Source organism: Ictalurus furcatus, chromosome 6 (genome assembly GCF_023375685.1).
Source record: "Ictalurus furcatus strain D&B chromosome 6, Billie_1.0, whole genome shotgun sequence".
NCBI lineage: Eukaryota > Metazoa > Chordata > Actinopteri > Siluriformes > Ictaluridae > Ictalurus > Ictalurus furcatus.
The window spans coordinates 29,831,150-29,856,821 of record NC_071260.1 but is presented as its reverse complement, the minus strand read 5'-3'; the positions used below and the strand labels follow the sequence as shown (position 1 = coordinate 29,856,821).

General features: G+C 42.7%; 1 protein-coding gene across 1 annotated transcript in view; it reads left to right on the top strand.

Annotated features, from left to right (window-relative positions):
* The window catches only part of man1a2 (mannosidase, alpha, class 1A, member 2), an 82,885-nt gene that overhangs the window by 55,640 nt on the left and 1,573 nt on the right, over window positions 1-25,672 (top strand). Inside the window, exons 6-14 of the mRNA XM_053627564.1 lie at window positions 1,227-1,307; window positions 8,645-8,739; window positions 9,644-9,767; window positions 9,858-9,951; window positions 18,892-19,007; window positions 19,092-19,311; window positions 20,678-20,850; window positions 24,623-24,738; window positions 25,024-25,672. The exon at window positions 25,024-25,672 is cut by the window's right edge and continues 1,573 nt beyond it. Of these exons, the coding sequence (XP_053483539.1) occupies window positions 1,227-1,307; window positions 8,645-8,739; window positions 9,644-9,767; window positions 9,858-9,951; window positions 18,892-19,007; window positions 19,092-19,311; window positions 20,678-20,850; window positions 24,623-24,738; window positions 25,024-25,150 (1,146 nt within the window). The 3' untranslated portion in view covers window positions 25,151-25,672. The remainder of the gene's footprint in view (window positions 1-1,226; window positions 1,308-8,644; window positions 8,740-9,643; window positions 9,768-9,857; window positions 9,952-18,891; window positions 19,008-19,091; window positions 19,312-20,677; window positions 20,851-24,622; window positions 24,739-25,023) is intronic.

Genomic DNA, 25,672 nt, shown 5'->3' with positions numbered 1-25,672 from the left:
GCACATTTTGAGCACGAAAATATAGCCAGAGCGAAAGAAGAGAAGGCAAAGGCACTCGGCTGAAACACGGCCTTGTCATTTCGTTCCATTAAGAAGTCGTCTCATCTGCCTGAGTACAAGTCTTTGCTCTCCTATTTCAGGAAGGATAGGTGGGTTAGTGTTGCTGCGAGGCTTTTTTGGGATCGAATGACCAATTTTAGGTTGCGCTGTGGGGGGGGGGGGACGTTTTCGAACATTAGAGCCATATCTGTCTGCAGTTCTCGCCTGGTTTCTCACTGAGGCTAAGCAGGGTTGAGCCTGGCCAATACCTGGATGGGAGACCTCCTGGGGAAAACTAGGTTGCTGCTGGAAGTGGTATTAGTGAGGCCAGCAGGGGGCGCTCACCCTGTGGTCTGTGTGGGTCCTAATGCCCCGGTATAGTGACGGGGACACTACTGTAAAAACAGCACTGTCTTTCGGATGAGACGTTAAACCGAGGTCCTGACTCTCTGTAGTCATTAACAATCCCAGGACACTTATCGTAATAGAGTAGGGGTATAACCCCGGCGTCCTGCCGAATTTCCCCCATTGGCCCTTCTCTATCATGGCTCCCTAATAATAATCCCCATCTCTGAATTGGTTACGTCAGGGGTTCCCAAACTTTTCAAGGGCAAGGCCCCCCAAAATGGCATTAACATTTGACCGAGGCCCCCCTTTTGCAAGACGTCTTAAAAACACATTAAAAATACAGACTTCTGAATATACCCCCCCTTTTTTTTTTTAATAATAATATCTTACATCTTTACATTACATTAGGAATTGTGTGTGTGTGTGTGTGTGTGTGTGTGTGGTTGGTTGTCTGAGAGTGAGAAAGAGAAAATGTACTAGTGGGAGGGAGGGGTACACCAAATTGTTGAGGCCCCCTGGCGGCCCGCGTTTTGAAAAGCAGTGGGTTACGTCACTCTCCTCTCCACTAATAGCTAGAAAAGTGCTATCAAAATGTAACTGTAAATGTGTGTGTGTATATATGTGTGTGTGTGTGTGTGTGTATGTGTATATATATATATATATATATATATATATATATATATATATATATATATATATATATATATATATATATATATATAATATAATTACTCTGAGTAACTGACAGTCATTCTTCATTAATCAGGGTCACAGCAGACTCTGTTAATATTTCTACTACATGAATGAAATGTGTATCTCTCGGTCTTCTTTTCCCACAGAATGTAGAAGTGTCTGTCTTTGAGGTCAATATCCGTTTCATCGGGGGACTGCTTGCTGCATACTACCTTTCCGGACAAGAAGTAAGAGATTATTTTGTGATTTGTGCAGGTGCATAACGATGATTCACCGGGTTATTTGCGGGGGGGGGGGGGGGTTAGGGACTTTGGGTTTGAATTCCAGAAGACACCCTAAGCATTTATGATCAGGGACTGAAGAAAACACACCTGGCTGTGTACTGGGTGGAAAACAATGTCCTGTTAACTGAAAGCTGTTAATCCATAGTGCTGCTCTGTGTGTGCCAGTTCAGGTATCTAGAACAGAGCAGGTAGTGTGTGTTTAGATGCTCTGTGTTGTTTATGAGCAGCAGTCTGGGGGGGGAAAAAAAAGAATAAAAATCCCAGTATTCACACTTCCTCCCATATTGATGGGTGTTTTGTAGTAGTAGACTTTGGCTATTCTCCTATGACCTCTCTCATCAACGAGGCATGTCTGCCTGCAGAGGATTGCTCACTGGATATTGTTTTGTTTTATTCACCATTCTGTGTAAAGTGTAGAGACGCATTTGTGTGTGTGTGTGTGTGTGTGAGCGAGAGAGAGAATCCCAAGAGAGCAGCAGTTTCTGAAACACTCAAGCCAGGTTAAAGCCACGGTCAAAGGCACCGAAATCACATCTTTGTTCAATCTAATGATTTATGTGATTAATAACTGAAGCTTTTGACGTGCATCTGCATGAGTTGTGTGTATGTATTGCTGTGCTGGCACATGATTGGCTGATTGGATGTATGCGTGTTCCTCATTAAAACCCTGGGTAAATTACATGGATATGAGCTGAATCTTGGGATGGTGCCATTTGAATGACACAGCATTGTGTTAAATATTTCTCTCTCACATACGACCAAGGTTTGTACTTGGGTCAGTTTTGGCTTGCATTCGGATTCAGATACTTCTAATCTGAAAACACGTGCATCCATTCATAAATAAACGAACACATCCCTTAAATTATATGAAGCAATTGGACCTACGAGATGAATAATTTGCCGGCTTTATTTGTGGTTTTCTGAATAGGCTTTTTAACATGAGAGTAATGCGACTGGTATGACTCGTGCATAGCCAAGTGCTGATCTCATTCGGTCCTGTTAAAGTGTTGTGACGTGATACGAAACGTGATATGACGGGACGGGTACGGTCACAGCATTCCAACGTGCGCTTGAATCGAAACGGTTTTCTCTAGAGAAATTAGTCTGAGAACTATGTAACGAGCGAGCAGATTTATCATTCGCTACAGAAAGTTTCATTAGTTACTACATTTCAAATGTAAAATAAGGTCACGTGCTTCCCCCCGATACACCCCCCAGTACCTTACAGTACAATTTAACGATTTAAACGATGTAGCATTATAAAGTTTGTTTGTTTCTTAAGTAAAGCTGTTTTATTATGACCTTTTATCACTTTTTTGGAGCCGTTCACATAGAAATACAGATCATTTTGAAAGGGAACGTTCCTCACGGCTATAAATGTGAGGTTGCACCTTCATTCTTGAACTTGAATGGAGATGTACATGGAGGGAAAAGGGATGGGTCCAGAAATACAGCAGGGAAATGGAGATAAAGGGATGGAATCGGAAATACAGCAGGGAAATGGAGATAAAGGGATAGCTCCAGAAATACAGCAGGGAAATGGAGAATGGAGATAAAGGGATGGAGTCGGAAATACAGCAGGGAAATGGAGATGGAGAATGGAGATAAAGGGATGGATCCAGAAATACAGCAGGGAAATGGAGATAAAGGGATGGATCCAGAAATACAGCAGGGAAATGGAGAATGGAGATAAAGGGATAGTTCCAGAAATATAGCAGGGAGATGGAGATAAAGGGATTGAGTCGGAAATACAGCAGGGAAATGGAGATAAAGGGATAGATCCAGAAATACAGCAGGGAAATGGAGATAAAGGGATGGAGTCGGAAATACAGCAGGGAAATGGAGATAAAGGGATAGATCCAGAAATACAGCAGGGAAATGGAGATAAAGGGATGGATCCAGAAATACAGCAGGGAAATGGAGATAAAGGGATGGATCCAGAAATACAGCAGGGAAATGGAGAATGGAGATAAAGGGATAGTTCCAGAAATATAGCAGGGAGATGGAGATAAAGGGATTGAGTCGGAAATACAGCAGGGAAATGGAGATAAAGGGATAGATCCAGAAATACAGCAGGGAAATGGAGATAAAGGGATGGAGTCGGAAATACAGCAGGGAAATGGAGATAAAGGGATGGATCCAGAAATACAGCAGGGAAATGGAGAATGGAGATAAAGGGATGGATCCAGAAATACAGCAGGGAAATGGAGAATGGAGATAAAGGGATGGATCCAGAAATACAGCAGGGAAATGGAGAATGGAGATAAAGGGATGGATCCAGAAATACAGCAGGGAAATGGAGATAAAGGGATGGATCCAGAAATACAGCAGGGAAATGGAGATAAAGGGATAGATCCAGAAATACAGCAGGGAAATGGAGAATGGAGATAAAGGGATGGATCCAGAAATACAGCAGGGAAATGGAGATAAAGGGATGGATCCAGAAATACAGCAGGGAAATGGAGAATGGAGATAAAGGGATGGATCCAGAAATACAGCAGGGAAATGGAGAATGGAGATAAAGGGATGGATCCAGAAATACAGCAGGGAAATGGAGATAAAGGGATGGATCCAGAAATACAGCAGGGAAATGGAGAATGGAGATAAAGGGATGGATCCAGAAATACAGCAGGGAAATGGAGATAAAGGGATGGATCCAGAAATACAGCAGGGAAATGGAGAATGGAGATAAAGGGATGGATCCAGAAATACAGCAGGGAAATGGAGAATGGAGATAAAGGGATGGATCCAGAAATACAGCAGGGAAATGGAGATAAAGGGATGGATCCAGAAATACAGCAGGGAAATGGAGAATGGAGATAAAGGGATGGATCCAGAAATACAGCAGGGAAATGGAGAATGGAGATAAAGGGATGGATCCAGAAATACAGCAGGGAAATGGAGATAAAGGGATGGATCCAGAAATACAGCAGGGAAATGGAGAATGGAGATAAAGGGATGGATCCAGAAATACAGCAGGGAAATGGAGAATGGAGATAAAGGGATGGATCCAGAAATACAGCAGGGAAATGGAGAATGGAGATAAAGGGATAGATCCAGAAATACAGCAGGGAAATGGAGAATGGAGATAAAGGGATAGATCCAGAAATACAGCAGGGAGATGGAAAATGGAGATAAAGGGATAGATCCAGAAATACTGCAGGGAAATGGAGAATGGAGATAAAGGGATGGAGTCAGAAATACAGCAGGGAAATGGAGAATGGAGAATGGCGATAAAGGGATAGATCCAGAAATACAGCAGGGAAATGGAGAATGGAGATAAAGGGATGGATCCAGAAATACAGCAGGGAAATGGAGATAGAGAATGGAGATAAAGGGATGGATCCAGAAATACTGCAGGGAAATGGAGATAGAGAATGGAGATAAAGGTGGAGAATTATAAGTGGAAAGTTTAACTAGACATAAAGCTCTCGTTCCTGTCCTCAGAGCACCGCTGCCTCCACGCTGGCCCTCGGCTGCCTGTCAGCCTGTTCCTGACCAGCCTGCGTCAACATGATGAATGATGTTTACTCACACTTCCCTCTCCCCTTCACCTTTTTTTCTCTTTTGCTCCTTATTTTTCAGTTCTCCTTCAGCCCTCTGTTGTCTTTTTTTTTTTTTTTGTCTCCTCCCACCTGTCCTAGTCTGTGTCTTGGAACAAATAATGCGAGAGAAATGCAATACTACAGTGTTTAGAGATCGCGTTGCTGCACTGGGCCTCTTGACTATAATTAACAGCTAAAGTCATTAATTGATTGAAGAGGTCTCTCTTGGCCCGAGAGCCGTCAGTAAACAGGCAGGTCCATCATCTCTGCACAAGCTGCACTCCCTCTTCTGTACTCGGGTACAGCACACATCAGAGAAGTCTCAGTAGTGTAGAATTTTAAATGAGGCGATTGGTTGTTTTTTTTTCTCGCCGAGCTCTCTTGGTTGGAGCTGTCAGCTTTAAAAGGAAAATTGTGAACCTCAGCACCTATGGGATACTGAGTCCATGCGTCATTTCTGCCCACTCGATGCAAATTCCAGAAGGAACTGGACTGCAGTATGCTAGCGATTTTTGTAATCTTACAGCTCCAGAATTCCTGAAGCAACAGATGGAGAGAAAGTTATAAAGACAGCGACTGTTAACCAGAACCGACAGCTCTTTTAGTAAATAATAAGTACGTTTAGGTGTACATTTAGTCTCTCAGCAGCCAAAATTATTCACAAAGTGCTGTTTTGTGATGAGAACAAGTCAGGATTCTCCTTTAATGGCAAAATGAAGACGGTTTGAACGTTCTTCTGGTACAGTATGCTGATGTATCCATATGACATTAAAGGCAAATTCCATTTTCCCCCCTCAGTAATAACATTTTCTGTAAAAATTTCTTTGGGTGAGTACCTACATCAAGCTATTCCACTCACACGGTTTGGCTGTACTGAATATCTCTTGCTAACGGTGAAGGCGGCGGCGGGGGGGGGGGGGACATATGAAAGTAGTCTGAGCTTAACTGTGCTCATGTGGAAAATCCGTCTGACCGGTTTCTCTCCTGGGTCAGAACCCTTCGGCCCTACGTTGGAAAAGAAATGTACTAGAGTCCATCGCAATAATTTTAAAATGCCAAGTTGAGAACGTTCTCATTCTGAACTAGTTTCATTCCCCTTCATATGGCAGCAAAATGCAGGCGTTTTCCTGCCGTATTTATTCCCCAAATAATCCACCAAGCTATAGCTAAGAGAGTAGAGCAGTGATTATTGACGCTACAGTGCCCACTTTGTTCAAATATATTAAGTTAATTATGTACCCTTGTATGGCATTTTCCTTTCTATGCCTGAATAGGGATGCGTGTGAAAATACTTCGCAGTGTTATCAGGTGACCAGTTACAGGGAGAAAAAATCCCCGAAGGTTTTCTTTCCCATTTCAATTCAGTGCAGGTGTGACCCGCGCTGACGTGCCACGGTTGAGCTAAAGCATCTCCAGCTAATGAGAGAAAAGAAGAGAGGGTGCTGTGCATTCGTCACGTGAGACGAACAGATCATTTAGAGCTCTGCTCTTAGTCTCGGAGATCAAACGTTCTTCAACGAGGGTGTTCTCCTTGTCGAGGATGTCGGCTCGTTAGACCCAGAGCGTATTAGACCCATTCGCGATGTGAGCTAAAATGAGCTACACAATTCGTTTCCAAGCTAAATTGTGGAACTGAAGGCATCACGTACGACCTTCATAATTCATGGCAAATGGTTGACCATTCTGACCAGAACATGACGTTTTTGGAGAAATGTATTTCATGTAGTGTAGTGGGTTGACATGATGGCCAAATGCAGTTGACTCTCCTCCATGTCATCACTGCTAGTGATGAAACAATGTGAAAGAATGAGACCTAACCCAAAAAGGACTGCATTTCCCCTGTAAAAAGGACAATCAGTATTCTTATCAATGATCTTATTTACAAAGCACTGCCCAAAGTCAGAGGACCTAGATATTCCATTTTCTGTGTGATGAATTCCGGAAAGTTCATGAAGAGTCTTCATTATGGAAATGGACCACATTGGAGATCTTTGTATCCAAGTGGGTTCAAAGTAGCGTCTGTGCACCAACTTAAAAACCCTGAATGGGACTGTACGATATTCTTGCCAAACAAACCTGATATACAGTACTCACTGTGAGCAGAGAAAATGCTCATCAAATGCTAACAGTTCTAGTACACAAAACCGCTGGGGATTGGCTACCTGATCGGCCTTGTGGGTTTTTTTTTTGTTTTGTTTTTTTGCAATTGTGAGCCAATTTTTTCAACCCCCTACAGTCAGATATCACCCAGGCTTTGCAGTAGGCTTTCCTTTTTCTGAGGTCCTATTTCTGTGGTCCATTGCAGCGTTGAAGAGATCCATTTTCTGTCATTCAGGCTAAGTAACCCTTACCTAGCAATGACCAGGCCCAGCACCCTGCAGGTTCTGCTCAACATCTGGGTTGCAGACCTTTTAATACTGACCTCTTTAAGATCATAATCCAACCAGCAAGTAGGCTCTCGTTAAGAGCTACTCGGCCACTAGTGTGGTCCTCGTGATTTTGCCATCATCCGTACGATTATCCCGAACGAGGCACACAGTGCCAGCATACTTCTTCTCAGCCCCCTGTCCGACAACAAATATTGGTTGCCCGATCGACAAAAATAAATCGGGAGATTCCACATCCATAATGTCTAGTCAGGAAGAGTCCTGTGACTGAGAAGACCGTCTTAGGTGCATTCTTGGATGTTTGTTTTTTGGCAAAGCAGCAGCACGCCATAACTTCTCTAAAATCTCCACTAGCATAATATTGCTGTGCGCCCAGCATGCGAGAAGAAATCCTACACAAGTCTATACCAATACTTCCTGACACAATCTAGAAGGATTTTCTAGAATCAAGCTGGATCAGTGCACAGTGATGTGCAATAGGGACTAAATGAATAGGAAAAGATCGCTAGGTCTCAAGCAATAATAAAAATAAAGCATTTTCTGCGCTTTGGTCATAGGCGTCTTGTACGTAATCACAGAAAAGACCTGGGTATGTAATCATTGGTAGCATTGCACATAAGAAAAGTGCAAGCTCCTAAACCGCGTTATGAACAAGTATAGCTGAGAATTTATTACTGTACTTATTGTAGCATATCTTTTTTTTTTTTTTTTTTTTTTTTTTTTTTTAAATGTGTATAAAAATACTTTAAGGTGAATAAGCCAGGTGAACAGAAACCGTGAAGGTACAGTAAGATAGTCCCCTCACTTAGGGATAAGGAGAATAATGCCGAACTGTTGTTCACAACATTTAGACGGAGATAATGATTATCTAGTGTGCAAAGCTGCCAGGCTGGCTTTTGTGTTACTGATCTTGCTGTTGTGGCTTTAAATGGAGCTCTCCCAGGAACACCGCAGCAGCGGTAACCTATTTAGAGCTCTTACTTAATCTGGCACACACACAGAAATCACCAGGTAAAAATGATTTTCCCCCACAGTGAAGCAATCCTCGTATTAAGAACCCACAACGGGGGGGGTCAGCAGACATTTTACTGTCTTACCGCTATCTTTGCCTCACAGCCATCATAGGGTTAGCCATACAAGCCATGTTAAAGGCACTGAGCTTTAAGCTCTCAAATTTCAGTCCTCACACACAAGAAATGAAATGCGGATGGGTTACTCCAGTTCACTTGATGCAAAATGTGTTGGGTAAGAAGTCCATTCTTACTCACTCACCTTTTTACTGCGTTTTATTTAACACTGTTTTACCTCTCACAGTCCCTCCTGTGTTCTTGTTCTGTCCATCTATTAGGTTTTTAAAGTGAAGGCTGTTCAGCTGGCTGAGAAGCTGCTTCCTGCCTTCAACACCCCCACAGGCATCCCCTGGGCCATGGTCAACCTCAAGAGGTGGTTCTACCTTCATTAAGCTTCTTTTGTGTTTTTGTTTTCCTTTTTTTTTTTTTTCTTCTCCTTCTCTCTCACATGTTCCGTCCTGCGTTTCCTCTATCTGCCCACTGCAGCTCCGGCTAAGTCACTAAGTCCACAGTGTATAATCTAAGCCTGTCAGTCACCCTGCCTTCCTGGGTCTTAATACAACGGTCCACGTCATTTCATTCGCGTTTCATTGAGCAGGATGGAAAATGCGTACATCGTCTATTGTGTGTGCTTTGGCTTTTGGTGTAGAAGAAAGCGAGCGTAATCAAGCAGAAACTGACAAAGCTTTTATAAATAAATAAATGAATTAGTGTCTCAAGGAAATGGAGACAACAGACTTTCAACGTGTGTCTAATCCTGAAGATAAAAGGTTTTTATTCTATTAATCCGTATCCACCCAGCCACTACTCAGCCTGCCATTACGAACGACTCCTCCGAAAACTAACGCATACATGCTGTACCCGATTAGCATGTGCTGAGCATACAGTGCTCCGGATGTGAAATGAGTGAAGAACACGGGAAAGACAGGCTTTCCGGATCCTCAAAGAGCGCAGCCGACGGTTTTACGTTCACGGCTTTTGGAAGACATCTTTAATCAAAGCCGAGCGCTTTATAATCGTTGTCACGCTAAAACAAATACACCAGGGGCTAAGAATACCATTATTCTATGAAACAGAGTACATGTTTTGTTTTTTAATGATCATTATGATTATTACTATTAATCGTTTGATTATTTTTTTTTATTTTAGATGATGAGTAAAGTGGAACTTGTTTAAAGGCAGTTGTATGGAATAAACGCAGGTGGTTCTCTCGACGGTAATTTAGGTTTTATACTGTTTACCCGCTAACCTCATGTTGTTCATCTCCTCTGTATCAGCGGCGTGGGCCGTAACTGGGGCTGGGCCTCGGCTGGTAGTAGCATCTTGGCTGAGTTTGGGACACTGCACATGGAGTTTGTGCACCTTACGTATCTGACCGGGAACCCTGTCTATTATCAAAAGGTTTGTGGGTTTAAAATGTGCGTAACGCGTGTTACTTTGTGTACGTCTCTACTCTTCGAACATCACATCACGCTTTTCTTATTACGTCAGGTGATGCATATCCGGAAGCTGCTGGCTAAAATGGACAGACCTAATGGCCTCTACCCAAACTACCTGAACCCTCGTACGGGCCGCTGGGGCCAACGTGAGTAACCTTCAGTTCCTGAATTTCTCACACATATATATTCTCCATAGAAAAATACAAACCAGGGCAAGGATTCACGCTTGTATGGCACATTACATGCCTTGTCATGGTCATGAAGAGGTAATAGTTGCTGTCTGAGAGGCCGTGGCCCATTTGCGCTAATGCTATGTGTTGTGTTCTGCTCTTTAGTTCACGCAAGCTCTACTGGTAAAATGAAGGGGATGATAAATGTATCTCTGTGTGTGTAATCTACCAGCTCACATGAAGGCAGGATGTGGATGCATTTCTTTTTCTTTAAAGGATATCAGTAATCAGTGTTTGATGCTGACTTTTCAGTTGTTACCAGGCTTAGCAACTAGGTGTCAGTTGTGCTTGTTGAAACTGACGATACGGTTGATATTTTTGACGTAACAGCCAATATTTGCAGCGATTTAAAATATTCTGTAACTTTGTAACGTCATCTGTGAAATTCTTTGTATTTGTGTTGACAGCTTCTGTACTTTACACCGTTTCAATCATGTTCGCTTATTCGCAGGTAGTTTATTTCTTTATAAAGCACGTTTAAAAACGGACGTTGAAACCAAAGTGCTGTACGAGTAGTGTAAAACAGATTTAAAACAAACATTTAATAGGATCAAATACCGATGGGCAAATGAAAATTCTACACCCTCAGACAGAATTAAAAGTTAACGAATAAAAGGGGGTCTTCGGAGAAGATTTGAAATAGCTGGCAATAGAGGGGGAAGGGCTAATATGAAAAGCGAGACTATTCCAGAGCCTGGCAGCAGCTACCGAGAAAGCCCGGTCCATTTTGGGTTTTAAAACGTGAAAGGAGTAGATGACTGGAGGATCGAAAAGATCTTGCGGCAGTATACGGGGCAGTCGCATATGTACTGGGAGCAAGTCCATGTAAAACTTTTAAAAAACGTATAGTAGAATTTTCGAATCAATGCAGAAATTGACTGGCAGCCGGTGTAAAGAGGCGGGCACAGGAGTAATATCCTCACGTTTTCTGGTGCCAGTCAATAATCTAGCCGCCGCATTTTGTACCATTTGCAAGCAATCTAGAGCGGATTTAGGCAATCCGAAATGGAGGGCGTTACAGTGGTCTAACCTTGATGTTATTAAAGCATGAATAACTGTTTCCAGGGCCTTCTTGGAGAGCATTTTCTTGATTTTAGCAATAGATCTCAGCTGCAAAAAAAGCAGCTTTTGACAACAGCACTGATCTGCTTATCAAAACACAACGTAGGATCTAGAATGACACCAAGGTCATCAAATCGTGTACATTTGTAGACAGAGGAACTAACTGATTTGAAAATAGCAGTAGTTGAAACCAGTGGGCCCAAAAAAAATCGTGTCCATCCAGCATTTAATGTCATAAGACATTCAAAGCGATTTGACAGAGAACATACAGCTGTGTTTCATCAGCGTAGCAGTGGTATGAGAAGTCGTGTTTCTGAATCATGTGACCAAGGGGAAGGATATATAGTGCAAACAAAATAGGTCCCAAAATGGAACCCTGAGGAACACCATACGAGATTTGTGCACGAGATGAGAAACTAGGGATTTCACGATACCAAAAATCTAGTAGTCGGTACCGATACCACCAAAAGTAAACGATACTCGATACCAAAGTTGATACCACGGTGTGATATAAAAATAAAATATAAAAACTCTCCTGGAGGACATCCTCCTCTGGCTGATACTGGCAGGGAGAGGGCGAGAGGGAGAGGGGGGAGGGTATTTTACTTATCAAACATTGCCTGACAATGAGTCTCCGGAGGTGCACTCCTAAACACACACACACCCCTTATACTCTGGATGCAAGCATTAGTTTAAATTCACCGATATGGTGGCAGGTCAAAACGATTTATTAAAAGCATGAACATTTGAATAATTATTAGTGACATTAGGCTATGTTTAGCTGACAGGACACGGGCTGAATGGCGATGCATGGTGGCCCATTAGGAGGTAGTTTATAACATCGCAATGTGTTAGCGTCGTTAACAAATAACTGGCTATCGCTAACGTTACATGGAGCATAACGTTATCTGGTTTCACGGCCACAATGCCAGCTGCCTCAAACAAACATAATATAGGACCCGTCTTTCAGGTGCCTCGCCGAATTCCCGGTGTTTCCTCACTTTGTTTGAAATGAACGATGGCATCGGTCGCACACCCGAAACCGATACTAGCTTTCCTCTCAACGAGTCGGGGCGGAGCTAAACTTGTTAAGCTCAGCTAAACTTCTGTAGTTTTTCCCGTGTGCTTGTAGGCGTTCCTCTTCTTCTTCACCACCGCTTGTGGACCGACTAAAACACTTGCGCGTATTTGCTGCCCCCATCAGGTCCAGAAGAATCGCAACCTCGTTACAAACGGTACTAATACTACTGCAGAAAACCAAGTACCGTCACGTTTTAAGAACGTTGGTACCGAAGTATCGGTTCTCGTGACATCCCTATGAGAAACAATTTCCTACATTACCAGAAAATGTTCTCCCCTTAAGGTAAGAGACAAACCACTTCAACACAGGTCCCTGAAACCCAGCCACATGATTAAGTCTCTAACAGCATGGTATGATCTACTGCTTCAACGGCCGCACTTAAATCCAGCAGGATTAGATTAAAATACAGCAGGAACCAATGAGTCAAAAGAGAGTAAAATGTCATCGTTGACCTTTAACAAAGCCGATTCAGTACTATGTAGTTCCCTAAAACCAGACTGAAATGTATCAAAAATGTTCAAAGTACTAACGTAAGAAGAGATCAGAGAATAAACGACTTGTTCCCCAAAACTTTTGAAATAAAAGCTTGGAGACGGCTCTGTAATTATTCAGATCGTGTTGCTCAAGGCGATGCCTTTTTAACAACGGCCGGACTACTGTACGTTTAAACACAACTGGCACAACTCCATTTTCTAGGAAGCTATTAATAATAACCGGACTTAAAACTGGAAAAGCCTCTAAAAAATGTGTGAAGGCAAAACATCTAAAGGACCGTTTGTGGACTTCGTATTAGAAACGATATCAGAGAGTCGTGAAGGTGAGACGAGTTGAAACCGATGTAGAGCGCTCTGATACGACCGTGTTTCTGACCGAACAGAGCTATATTGTGCTATGTTAGACCTAAATGTAATCAGCTTCATGAATAAAATGATTTACAAATTGGTCACACGGGACAAGTCTCTAAAGGGTCACTCGAGGTAAGATTTAAAAAGGCATTAATTGTATTAAAGAGTATCTTTTGGCCTTTGTGCATTTTGTGCAAATAAATCCGACATATAATAGACATTCCCTAAGAATTTCATAAGGTATGTCACTTATTTTTTTCCATTTGCGCTCCTCATTTGCTTATTCGCTGTTACGGTAAGGTGGTACCGTTCTCATGGGTTGGGTTAAGCGAGAATTTTTCACTGTTTACTGTATTTTAAAAGCACTGATGGAAAAGTCTGAAGGTCATCTTTCGTTTTGGCTTATGTGCACGGTACGTGTTTTCTGCTATAAACATAGAACGTCAAAATCTTTCTAGCAGTTCTTTTCAGGCAGAAAATCCCTTTATATGTGCTTATTTACCACCGGCGGTGGAGCTGCGCACTTCCATATTTATGAATACGAAAGCCTACGTAGTAGCATTTAAGGTGAGAACAATGGCAGCAAATACAACAGTGGCAGGAATTGTCCTCGTGCTATTCACTGGCATGAGGGTGAGCATTTTAAGAGGCAGCGTTTCAAAGTATCCGAGTGCTCAAAAACCACAGGTGGTCAAAGCCTTAATCATGGGGCTCTACCTTTCTTGATTTGAATGGACGGAACAAGCATCTATTGTCTGACGAAATGTGTTTGTTTGTTTGGGGTTTTTTTTTTTTCTTTGTTTTTTTTGTGGATGAATTCAGAAAAGCCTGCTGTCAGACGAATTCAGAAAAGCTAGCATGGTGTGTGGGATCTGCTCAGAAAGGTTTTGATTGTTCAAAAGCAAGCTCATTCTGTCACTAATGGAGGTACATATTGTACATGGCTTGCATTATAATTTCCCACTGCACTTTAAGGCACCAGGAGGCTTCATCTCCCACACAAAATGTTTGCTTTACTTCTCTTGCCTGCAGAAAACAACTTGTGCATATGCATCGTTAAAGCACATTGCGTACAAATGCAGTTTTGTCTGGTTCTGACTATATAACAGTGTATTTTTATTTAATTGTAGCCAGATCAGTGTTGTCAGTTTTGTTCTTTTTATATTATTTCAAAATGAAAAAGTGTTCGCCATTGGGGAAATCATGGGCTAAAAATAACCTGCCTAATTCCTAAACTCCTTTAAAAAATAAATAAATAAATAAATAAAATCCTAAGTTTCTTACACCTCTGGTCGTCAGCACTACATTTTCATTCGTTAGTTTAAATCTAGCACTGTTTCTATTTCTGAAGGTGTTCCTCAGGGTTCTGTACTTGGTCCACTGCTTTTCATCACCTACATGCTTTCCCTTAGGTTGCATTATTCACCATTATAGCCTTAGTTTCCATTGCTACGCTGATGACACTCAACTCTACATTGGCTCATCTATCATTCTGCCCCTTTCCTCACAAATTCCTTATCTGTATGCATCACGGACATTAATTCCTGGATGACCAGTAATTGTCTCGGACTCAGTACTGAAAAAAGCGGTGTGCTGGAACATGTGGAGATGCTACTACTATCTCGTCTGCCTGATATAAATGGTGTTCTGGTCAGACCCTCCCGTACCGTCCGCAACCGTGGTAATACCTTTGACTTCGCACTCGCTTTTAACTCGCACGTCTCCTCTCTCACAAAAACAGCTTTTGATCATCTTCGCAATACGGCGAATAGACGTCGCCCCATCCCCAACACCAAAGATGCCGAAATTCTTGTCCGTGCCTTCGTCGGTTCCCGGCTCGATTATTGTAATGCTCTCTTTTCCGGCCTTCCGACTAAAACAGTCAATACATTGCAATACATGCAGAATTCAGCAGCCAGGGTTCTCACTCCTTCTAAGAAATCATCACGCGTCAGTCCTGTCCTGCGCAGGTTACACTGGTTACCCGTTTCATATCGGATCCAATACAGAGTCCTCCTCATCACTTACAAAGCCTTACGTAGTCTAGCCCCCTCATACGTTGCTGATCTCGTCTGTCTCTACACACCGTCACGCTCTCTCAGGTCATCTGACACTGGCCTATTATTCATTCCACCTTCCAAGCTGACCTCACTCTGTGGTAGGGCTTCCTGCACTCTATTCCACAGTCCCTCTGTAATCTTACCTCTGTACAAGAGTTTAAAAGCCAACTCAAAACGTATCTCTTTGCCCAATGTTTCTGTGACTCTTAACTGCACTGTCATGTTTTGTTGAGATTCTGTGTTATTCCTGTCTGATTTCTAACTGTAAAGTGACCGTGAGTTTGTAGAAAGGCGCTTTAAAAAATAAACGTATTATCGTGCATAATATCTGCTACGCATAATGGCACCAAAATATATAATTTTTTTCATTTGGTGAGTTGCGGTTGTGTTCTCCACGCGTGTCTGTGATGACGTAAGATAAGACGAGATGTGCCGTTATTGATCTGATGGCCATGGTAAGAGCCTCTCAGACGTTTGGCTCAGACGTGGCTGGATGAATCTGTGGCTGAACGAGCTCCTGAGCCTCCTCAGCTCAGCACAGAGAGCATGAGAAGGACCTGTGGACCTTGTCCATGATAGCCTTCAGCCTCCCAGTCATCCTCTTCTCAGTTATTTCCTCCACACTGACCAGCTCCAGTTTGTTGGCACCACAAGTCCCATTGCCAAGATGAACGCAAATGCACCCGGGCTTCCTGGTCGTTGTCATGTTGGATCCAGAGTCTATCTAGTGAGCACTTTGTGAGAGGTGGGAATATACACTGGATGCGATGGTAGTCCATACCAGGGCAGAATTCACACGTTCAGTGGCACATCATGGGAATTTAGAGTCATCAGTCCACCCACCTGCATGTTTTTTGGGAAGTGGGAGGAAACCGGAGACCCTGGAAGAAGCCCACATGGACATGGGGACAACTTTCACAGGATTTCCACACAAATATTCATCCGAGTTCAGGGGATCCTGGAGCTGTGAGGCAGCAGCATGTTACCGCTTTTACCCCTGGAAATACAAGCTTTAAATCTAAAGAGTTAATGGTTATATTGAACTGGTTTTCATAAATGAAAGCTGTTGCATAGACTCACATCAGAAATAGAGGATCAAATAAAAAGAAGCATCTTTACAGAAAATACTACATATATTACATACTTCTACTTCCTGCTTGCAAAAGCAATCTCTTGTGTCATTATTCTTCCACTACTCGTATTTCTACCCTCACTCTCATCTGCTCCCTGACTTTCTCTCTCTCGCTCTCTCCCTCGCTCTTTCTTTCTCTTTCTCTCTCGCTCTTTCTCTCCTCTCTTTCTTTCGCTTTCTTTCTTTCTCGCCTGCCCTATCTCTCTCTTTCTTTCTCTCTTTCTCTCTCTCTTTCTCACTCTTTCTTTCTCTTGCTCTCGCTCGCGCACTCTTTATATCTTTCTCTCGCTGTCTCTCGCTTTTTCTTTCTCTCTAGCTCTCTTTTTCTTTCTCTCGCTCTCTCCCTCCCTCGCTCTTTCTCTCTCTCTCACTCTCTCCCTCGCTCTTTCTTACTCTTTCTTTCTCTCTCTCTCTATTTCTTTCTCTCTCTCTCTATTTCTTTCTCTCGCTCTTTCTCTCCTCTTTCTCTTGCTTTCTTTCTTTCTCGCCTGCCCTATCTCTCTTTCGCTCTCTTTTTCTCTCTTTCTCACTCTTTCTTTCTCTTGCTCTCGCTCGCACTCTCTTTATATCTTTCTCTCACTGTCTCTCGCTTTTTCTTTCTCTCTAGCTCTTTTTCTTTCTCTCGCTCTCTCCCTCGCTCTCTCACTCTCTCCCTCGCTCTTTCTTACTCTTCTTTCTCTCTCTCCATTTCTTTCTCTCACGCTCTCTCTCGCTCTCTTTCTTTCTTTCTCTCCTCTCTCTTTCTCTCACTTTCTTTCTTTCTCGCCTGCCCTATCTCTCTCTCTCTCTCTTTCTTCCCTCTTTCTCACTCTTTCTTTCTCTTGCTCTCGCTCGCACTCTCTTTATATCTTTCTCTCGCTGTCTCTCGCTCTTTCTTTCTCTCTAGCTCTCTTTCTCTCGCTCTCTGGTTTCCGAATTTCTCTCCATGTTTGACAGATTTTAACAAACACACATGACCACCACACAAGCTTGTTAAACGTAGAGAACCCTGTGTCTACCATGCTTACTTTTTTCCCTTGGCTTCTGCGATCTTCCATTATTTCTCTCTGTCTTTTTTTTTTTTTTTTTTTTTTTTTGCTGTAATGTCTTTTCTCTATATCACCTACATACAGTACATGAACAAGTGGTTGTAATTAACGTTTGAAAGTGTGTGCCATGCTCTTGAACACCCTCCCTTTGTGCAGTTGTGTTCACTTATGATATGGAACGGTGTAATTACTGTGTTTGTGTGTGGGTTTTCGTGCATGCACAGCCATTAGGTGAGTTTCGTGAGTGTGAGGGAGATGTTAATTCGCCCAAGTGTAGTTTATGTAAATACTGGGTGGTAATACGTAAGTGGTAAGAGGCCATAAAGTGGGAAAAATCCACCTTCCTCCATGTGCACACGTCTCTCTCAGGAGGAGCATTGCCATCTCCTGGCCATGTGTTTCTTTTCTCGCTTCTCCTCCCCAAAGGCACCTGTATAACACCCCTCCACTGCTTGTTCCATGGTGTCACGTTATCCTCTGTTCACCCATATACACACACCACACGCTCCTTGCTTATAGGACCTGAGCGTAGCATTAGCAGGTAGGCGTTGGGACGCTGTTTCCTCTGCCTGTCCTCAATGATGAGCTGATTCTTGTATCTGTATTCTCCGTATCCTGCGCGTATTGTCGATCAAGTTATTTACTGTCAAATGGCTTTGATTTAACGATGTTAAATGTTGCATATTTTTGTCTTTAACAAAGAGAAGCAAAACGTTCTCGGTTCTCCCTGTGCTAAAATTGTTCTTTTTGAACGGATTTTGTAGGTTCTCAACAGATTATTTGGAGCTTATGTATTCTTCAGCAACAGTGTTTCCCCTCTTTCCTCTTTTATTATCAAGCTTCAGTCGGTGCTGTCATATTATTTATAGTCTACTTTTTATAACATTAAGACGCTATTATGATCCGTTGCCATCACTGATGTGACTCAGGCATGCACAGACATCCCATTAGCATGTTTCGCAGAGTCTACGGAGACCTTTGAGAGTGATTAGGTGATTGCTGGTGTATGTCTACAAATGAAATCAGGCACTAACATATGCTTGCCTTAATGCGTTGTTATAATAAGGGTGACTCATTATCCCACTATTGGATGGCACCCAGAATAGGATGGGTTCCCTTTTGAGTCTGGTTCCTCTCAAGGTTTCTTCCTCATGATGTCTCAGGGAGTTTTTCCTTGCCGTCATCACCACTTCATTAGAGGTTAGAGATCAATGCGAAGCTGCTTTTTTTTTTTTTTTTTTGGACAATGTCCATTGTTAAACGCACTATACTAAACACATCTTTAGCCCAACCAGCACCAGAGTTTTAATTCACATGTTAGGAGTTCAAATCCCAAGCACCACCAATTTGGAACTGTTGTGGTGTTGAGCAGGGCCCATTTATGTCCCGTCTCAGTTGTACATCATTTTGCATCAAACGTTCAGCCAAATAAATAACTCTACATATCCATGTCCCAATAAAGCGCATGCCTGCTTTATATCGTTCTGGTTTTAGCTCGGGCGAGTCAGGTGACCGTCTTGAATCAGAAAATAATCGGTTTTAATTCATTGTTAATGGCTGGATTGAATTTCTCATATTACTGCGCTTTAAAAGCACGTACACCCTATGAACCTTACCGGTCTCTCACTCTCCACCATCTTTTATACAGATCACACCTCAGTGGGAGGCCTCGGAGACAGTTTCTACGAGTATCTCTTGAAGGCCTGGCTCATGTCCGATAAAACCGACACAGAGGCTCGAAAAACCTACGACGATGCTATCGAGGTGAGGCCCGTCGCCGAAAATAAGCATTATTAGTGCGGAATCTTCTCGTCTCCTCCCTCATCCTCCTTTATCCTGTCCTACAAGGCTATCGAGCGTCACCTCGTCCGGAAGTCCAGCAGCGGCCTGACCTTCATCGGCGAGTGGAAGAACGGCCACCTTGAGCGCAAGATGGGTCACCTGACCTGCTTTGCTGGGGGAATGTTCGCCCTAGGGGCTGATGGGTCATCCGGGGACAAGGCTGGCCACTACCTGCAGCTGGGAGCCGAGATCGCGCATACTTGCCACGAGAGCTACGATCGCACAGGTCAGTAAGAGAGGGATTTTATAGACTACAGGTTTAATGAAAATAGTTGCTGCTGTCTATGCGAGATTCTCACCGGATCAAGATCTGTTTAAATCTCAAATTTAACTAACTACATGTTTCCAGTAATGAAGCAGTGTCACTATTGTTTTCATTCAAATAGCTTCTCGTAAGTTAAACTATTTTATGGAGCGAGTAGTGGAACAAGTAGTTCTTGTTTCAAGAAGTAAAGATTGTGGACATCTGACAATCGCACCCATATGTGCTTGTTGGACATCCTGTTCCAAAACCATGGCCATTAATATGGAGTACGTCCCCCCCTTAGCTGATGTAACACTCTCCAAGAATTCACTCTTCTGAGAAGGCTTTTCACTAGATTTTGGACCATGGCTGTGGGAATTTCTGCTCATTCAGCCACAAGAGCACAAGAGACACTGACGCCTGGCGAGACGTCAATGTTTCAGTTCATCCCAAAGGTCTTCAGTGGGGCTGAGATCAGGGCTCGTCCATTTGAGTTCTTCTACACCAGCCTTGGCAAACCATGTCTTTATGGAGCTCACTTTGAGCACAGGGGCATTGTCATGCTGGAACGCGTTTGAGGAAATCTCAGTGCTACAGCATACAAAGACGTTCAGACATCCCGTGTGCCTCAAACTTTGTGGCAACAGTTTGTGTAAAGCCCCACGGTTGGGTGTTAGGGTGTCCACATACTTTTGGCCATATAGTGCATTAACTCTTACTGGCGATGTAGTGTAGCCAGCAAGTGTGCTTTTAAGAGGTACGAGAAAATGGGAGGAAACCCGCATGAGCACACGATGCGTAACTCCATACGCTTATATTTTATGTTTAGAGGACGATTATGGGATGCCTCGTACTTGTTTGACATTCGGCGGTGATGACGGATTAAAACCTTTTTAGTTTTTATTGAGCTAAAACGGTTTGGTTTGAGTCTACTGAAGTTGCTGCGTTTTTCCAACGCCTAAATCTAGACTTAATCTAACAAAAACCAAATGACTAAAATACGATTAAGATTACTATGTAGTTTCGTTAAAAGACTACAAATTAAATCCAAGCGAACAGTCAGATAGGGTCCGGTCGTAGCAGAGTACGTTTGTCTGGTAACACACGTGTCCTGTGAGTCTGTGCATCGCGCGTGTTGATTGAGGTTTCATCACCGCCTAATTTGGATGAACTGGTTCAGCTTTTCCCTAACAGACCCCATAACTGGGTTAACAGTAGGGTGCCAGGCTAGCTAGTCTAATGCCAGCATTTACAGCGGCACCGTTCTGTTTAAATCTGTTTCTGTAAGCTTTCTGCTCTGTTCTTCTGCTGCCTGGATGATGGGCTTTTATCATGCGTGCGTCTCCAGTTCTGAAGCTTGGTCCGGAGGCCTTCAAGTTTGACAGCGGGTTGGAGGCGGTGGCCGTGAGGCAGAACGAGAAGTATTACATCCTGAGGCCAGAGGTGATTGAGACTTACTGGTACATGTGGAGATTCACGCATGACCCCAAATACAGGCAGTGGGGCTGGGAGGCAGCTCAGGTCAGTCCATACTTTCATTTCCTGCTTGAAAACTTGCTTATGTACATATACACTACCTGTCTAAAGTTTAGACACACTCATTCTTTATCATTATTGTTATTTTTTTCCCCACCACATTTTAGAATAATAATAAACTCATCAAAACTCTGGAATAACACAAATGGAACTATGGGAATGATGATGTGATGAAAAAATCCAAAAGAAATTTTCAAAGTAGACGTCCTTTTCTGCCTAGAATTTCCAGAAATGTATTCTTGGCGTTTTCTCTCGACCGATCTCTTGAGGAATTTCCCCGAGATGCTTTTTAAACAGTATTAAAGGAGTTCACACCGACGCCGGACTCTCATCGGCTGCTTCTCGGAATATTTCGAATACGAGTCGTCCGTTTAAAATAAGAACAACGTTTTCGTTTTGTTTCGGGGGTTTTTTTTGGCATTGCGCTGCTGCCACATGATTGGCTGATTCGATAACTGTGTGGATGTACAGGTGTTCCCAATAAAATGGAAATTAAAAAATCGAATTTAGAAAAAAAATGTACATCACGAATCAGGGTTCCAAACAGAAAGCAGGAAACGCGAAGGAAAGATTTCAGTAATGACGGCTTGATCGAGTCTGCAGACAGCATGCAGGACATTTTAGAGGACACGCAGTACATTTCAAAAAACATCAATAAAGAGTTCGGAGAAGTCAGAGCAGACCTGAGAGCAGAACTTAAACCGTTCAGAGAAGGATTTAAACAAAACATTATAAAAGAAATCCCCTAAATTCAAACAAGGCACTGGCCAAAAGCTTCATGGCAAATCCACAAGCACTACAAAATCAAAATGTCAGCCAGATCCAAATATATGCAGTCCCAGAGAGCACTGTTTATGGGGCCATCTAATATCGCTGAGATAGAAAAGCGTCTTCGTGTCCAACTTTCACTTGCCAAGGATACAGATTTGGAAATTCAAATACAGCTCTGATGCACACACCAGGTCCCACTTTGCCTCTTAAACCCTTAACGTAGGACGTGTGTTCTTATACATTTGTTTAACCAGATCAATTGACTGTTCACATTACTGTGATTGTGTGTCCCGGTTAGGGGGTTTTAGGACTGTTGTGTAGTTAGTTACATTTATATAGCACTTTTCTAGACACTCAAAGTGATTTACATAGTAGGGGATGTGAGGGGGATCTCCTCAACCACCGCTAGTGTGTAGCATCCATCTCGATGATGCGACGGCAGCTGTAGTGCGCCAGAACGCCGACCACACATCAGCTATTAGAGCAGAGGAGAGGAGAGTGATGTAGCTAATTCAGAGATGGGGATTGTTAGGGGGCCGTGATAGAGAAGGGCCAATGGGGGGAATTTCGCCAGGACACCGGGGGTATACCCCTACTTTTATTTATTTATTTTTAATTTTTAATAACCACATAGAGTCAGGACCTCGGTTTAATGTCTCGTCTGAAAGACTGCTGTTTTTACAGTATTGTCACTATACTGGGGCATTAGGACCCACACAGCCCACAGGGTGAGCGCCCCCTGCTGGCCTCACTAATACCACTTCCAGCAGCAACCTAGTTTTCCCCAGGAGGTCTCCCATCCAGGTACTGGCCAGGCTCAACCCTGCTTAGCTTCAGTGGGACACCAGGCGAGGACTGGCTTGAAATTTTGTAAGACAGTTTCAAGGTAAACGGAACAGACAGAGTGAATAAGACTCAGGCATGTTTAATATTAGTGGAGTAATCTGTAGTGGGTTTCCCGAGTTATTCCCAGTATCTGGTGGGCCTTTGCTCTGGTGTGTACTATCCTCTTTTAAGCCCAGAACAGGACCTAAAGATAGAACACACCCTTTTTCAAAGTCCATTTAAACTCATTTTTTGTCAGTGCTAAACATTTTGAAAGTTATTCCACTGGTGAACACGAAATATTCACCCAATTAATCGATTATGAAATCATCATTAGTTGCACCCGTAATCAACACAGAAAATTAGATTTTTTTTTTTAACCCCATTTTCTTTAAGAATTTGTACCTGCATTTAAAATTCAATTCAAGTTTATTTGTATAGTGCTTTTTACAATGGGCATTGTCTCTGGAAAACCATTTTCAGTTTTAAGGAAAGTTTATATATATATAATTTAAGATTTATAATAATTTCAGATGATTTAAAATATTTAGAATTGGCATGATTATTATGTAGGTCTGGTCTATACCAAGGAATTGACAGGGAATCTGTATTGTTCGATGCGTATTATTCAAATTGTATTTAACCCAAATGTAATTTTCTTTAAGGCTTGCTGTATCCTGGGCTTGATAGAATATCAGCCTCAGCGCCACGGTGTCTCAGAGATAACAATACCCTAACATCTTTTCATACGAGTTACGAGGCCAGAAACTTTTCATCTGCAGATCATCTTGGTGGGAAGGGAGACAAAAAGATGGCGCTTTTTTTGTGGTGTGAGATTTAGAGTACTAGTTGATTTTGTGGTCATTTCTGGCCAGGGTCATGTTTCAGGCATAAATAATGGAGTTGAAAAGGGGAAAAGAAGGGGGGGGGGGGCCTCATAGGTCGGTGTGAAAAGAGCAGGCCTTCAGAGACAGAATAAATGGTTTATCTTATTTCTAATTAAATTTATGTGTTTTTCATTTGTTTTTATAATCTGTCTTTCATCTTTGCATAAAAGCTATTTATCCTTGAATAAACTGACAATAGACAGGCCTATTTATTTTTTTGGAAGCGCTCAGGAATTTGTGCGTATAGCTACACTTTGAAAATTGTAACCCCGGCATCAGTGTTTTTGTTTTCTTTTATTTAAATTTTTTTTTTGTTTTGCTGTTGTTTTACTTAAGATCTTGAACTGTGCTGTCTGAAGGGCCTTTCTATAAGGGCCTTGCTGTAAAGCAACAACAAGCTCGTATATCGTTCGTTTGGATGTTAGGAACGCCGTTCTGCTTGCCCTGAGGCCTGATCGGGTCGAGGTCATCAGTATGATGTGTCTGCTTTGGTTTCCGGAGTGTGAGAACTATAGACTGAAGACGTGTAGCTATAGCTGCCGTTTGCTAAACGCATTAGTTGGAAGTGAAGAGGTCCCAGATGCAGTCCGTAGCCCTGTGAAATGAATCTGAGAGAGAGCGAGCAGCTGTATAATGCGGTGTCGCTTCAGGTAAACAATAGCTGCATGTCGATCTTTATTGGCACAGATTGCTTGCGTCCCTCGTGTCTTTAACCCTGCGTTGGGAAATTAGCAAGAATTAAACAAATGCGCTTCTTCTGAGACCGCCTGTGTCACCGTTTGGTCGTTTACTTTTGCTGCAGTGAAAAGCTAGAAACAGGGAAATTCATTCATATAGTCGTCTTCTGACTTTTGTACACCCAGACACGTTCGTTTAAGTTTTACATCCAAGATATTACTCCTTATCATGATTTTACAAGAAGACTATATACGTGAATTTACCTCTTACTAGGTTTTCCCTCTCAAACAGTTCACTGCAGCGAAAGTAAACAAGTAAATAGTTGCACAGGAGGTCTCAGGAGTGCATTTGTTTAATTCTTGCTAATTTCTTGACTTAATTTGTTAAGACTTTTTGCTTTGCCCCCCTTTTTTTTTTTTTTTTTTTGTGTCCAGGAGCGTGTACACAAACATAAAGTAGTGAAATCATTTTTCTCTTGCACACTGAATCTTCTGTGCTTCTTTCAATGTACTAGATTGTATGGTTGGATCTGAACACATCAGTCCGCCTGTGTGATCCAGTTCTGAAAGTGTGTTGTTTCTCACTGTTTTCTCCAGGCCATAGATAAATATTGCAGAGTCAGCGGGGGTTTCTCCGGGGTTAAAGACGTCTACTCCTCCAACCCCACCTACGATGACGTCCAGCAGAGCTTCTTCCTGGCAGAGACTCTGAAGTATTTATTTCTGTTTTACAAACACCGATATCGCATCTTCATATTGGAGTGTAGGGAAAAGTTTTTGAAATCTTTTGAGGACAGAAGTAATAACGTTATCGTACAGAATAAAAGCATGGACTAAATTTCATTTCCAAACGCACAACTCTATAAGCGTGACTCGGCACACGACCTCGTTGAACGTTAACGCCACCTGCTGATGACGTTGCGTCACTGCAGTTATAGGTCTAAGGTAGTGCATATGCTTCACGGACATAAATGAGAAATTTCTTTCTGTGCTTTTAGGTATCTGTATCTGCTGTTCTCCAGTGACGATCTGCTGCCTTTGGAGAACTGGGTCTTCAACACGGAAGCTCATCCACTACCGGTGCTGCATCTGGGCAACATCACCCTGCCTGGCAGCCAGGCATAGCGATAAGAGGAGCCTCAGCGGGTGTGGGCGCTCGCCTCCTCTTTCTCTGAAAGACTTGCAGGTACACGTGTTCGGGAGTTACTGCGTTGAGGGTCTCTTCCGCTCAACCGCTGTGCCACCTGGACTCTTGGGTTTTTACTGCCAAAGCAGAGGGGACCAGGACACACTCTCAGACTCTGTCTACTCATCTATATGTCTCTTGTATATTTTTTTTTTTTTTTTTTTTTCCCCCCCACTGTCTCCGATAAGCTGCCAATCAGGCACAGACGGCTTATGTGACTCATTCATTGGCTGCATGGCTCTGACATTAGTGGAATCTGTTCGAACTCCACAGCTCAGCAAACAAATCAGCAGCAGTCATGTGTTGCGGTAAACGAACAAACACAGGAAATGCATATTTTCTCTGTGAAGAAAGAAGAAAGAGAAGAGGATTTCACGTGGCTTATTGTTTTTTTGTTGTTGTTGTTTTTTTTTTTTTTTTATCGCTTTCATTGCTTAATCACTACAGCAGGACAGACGGCT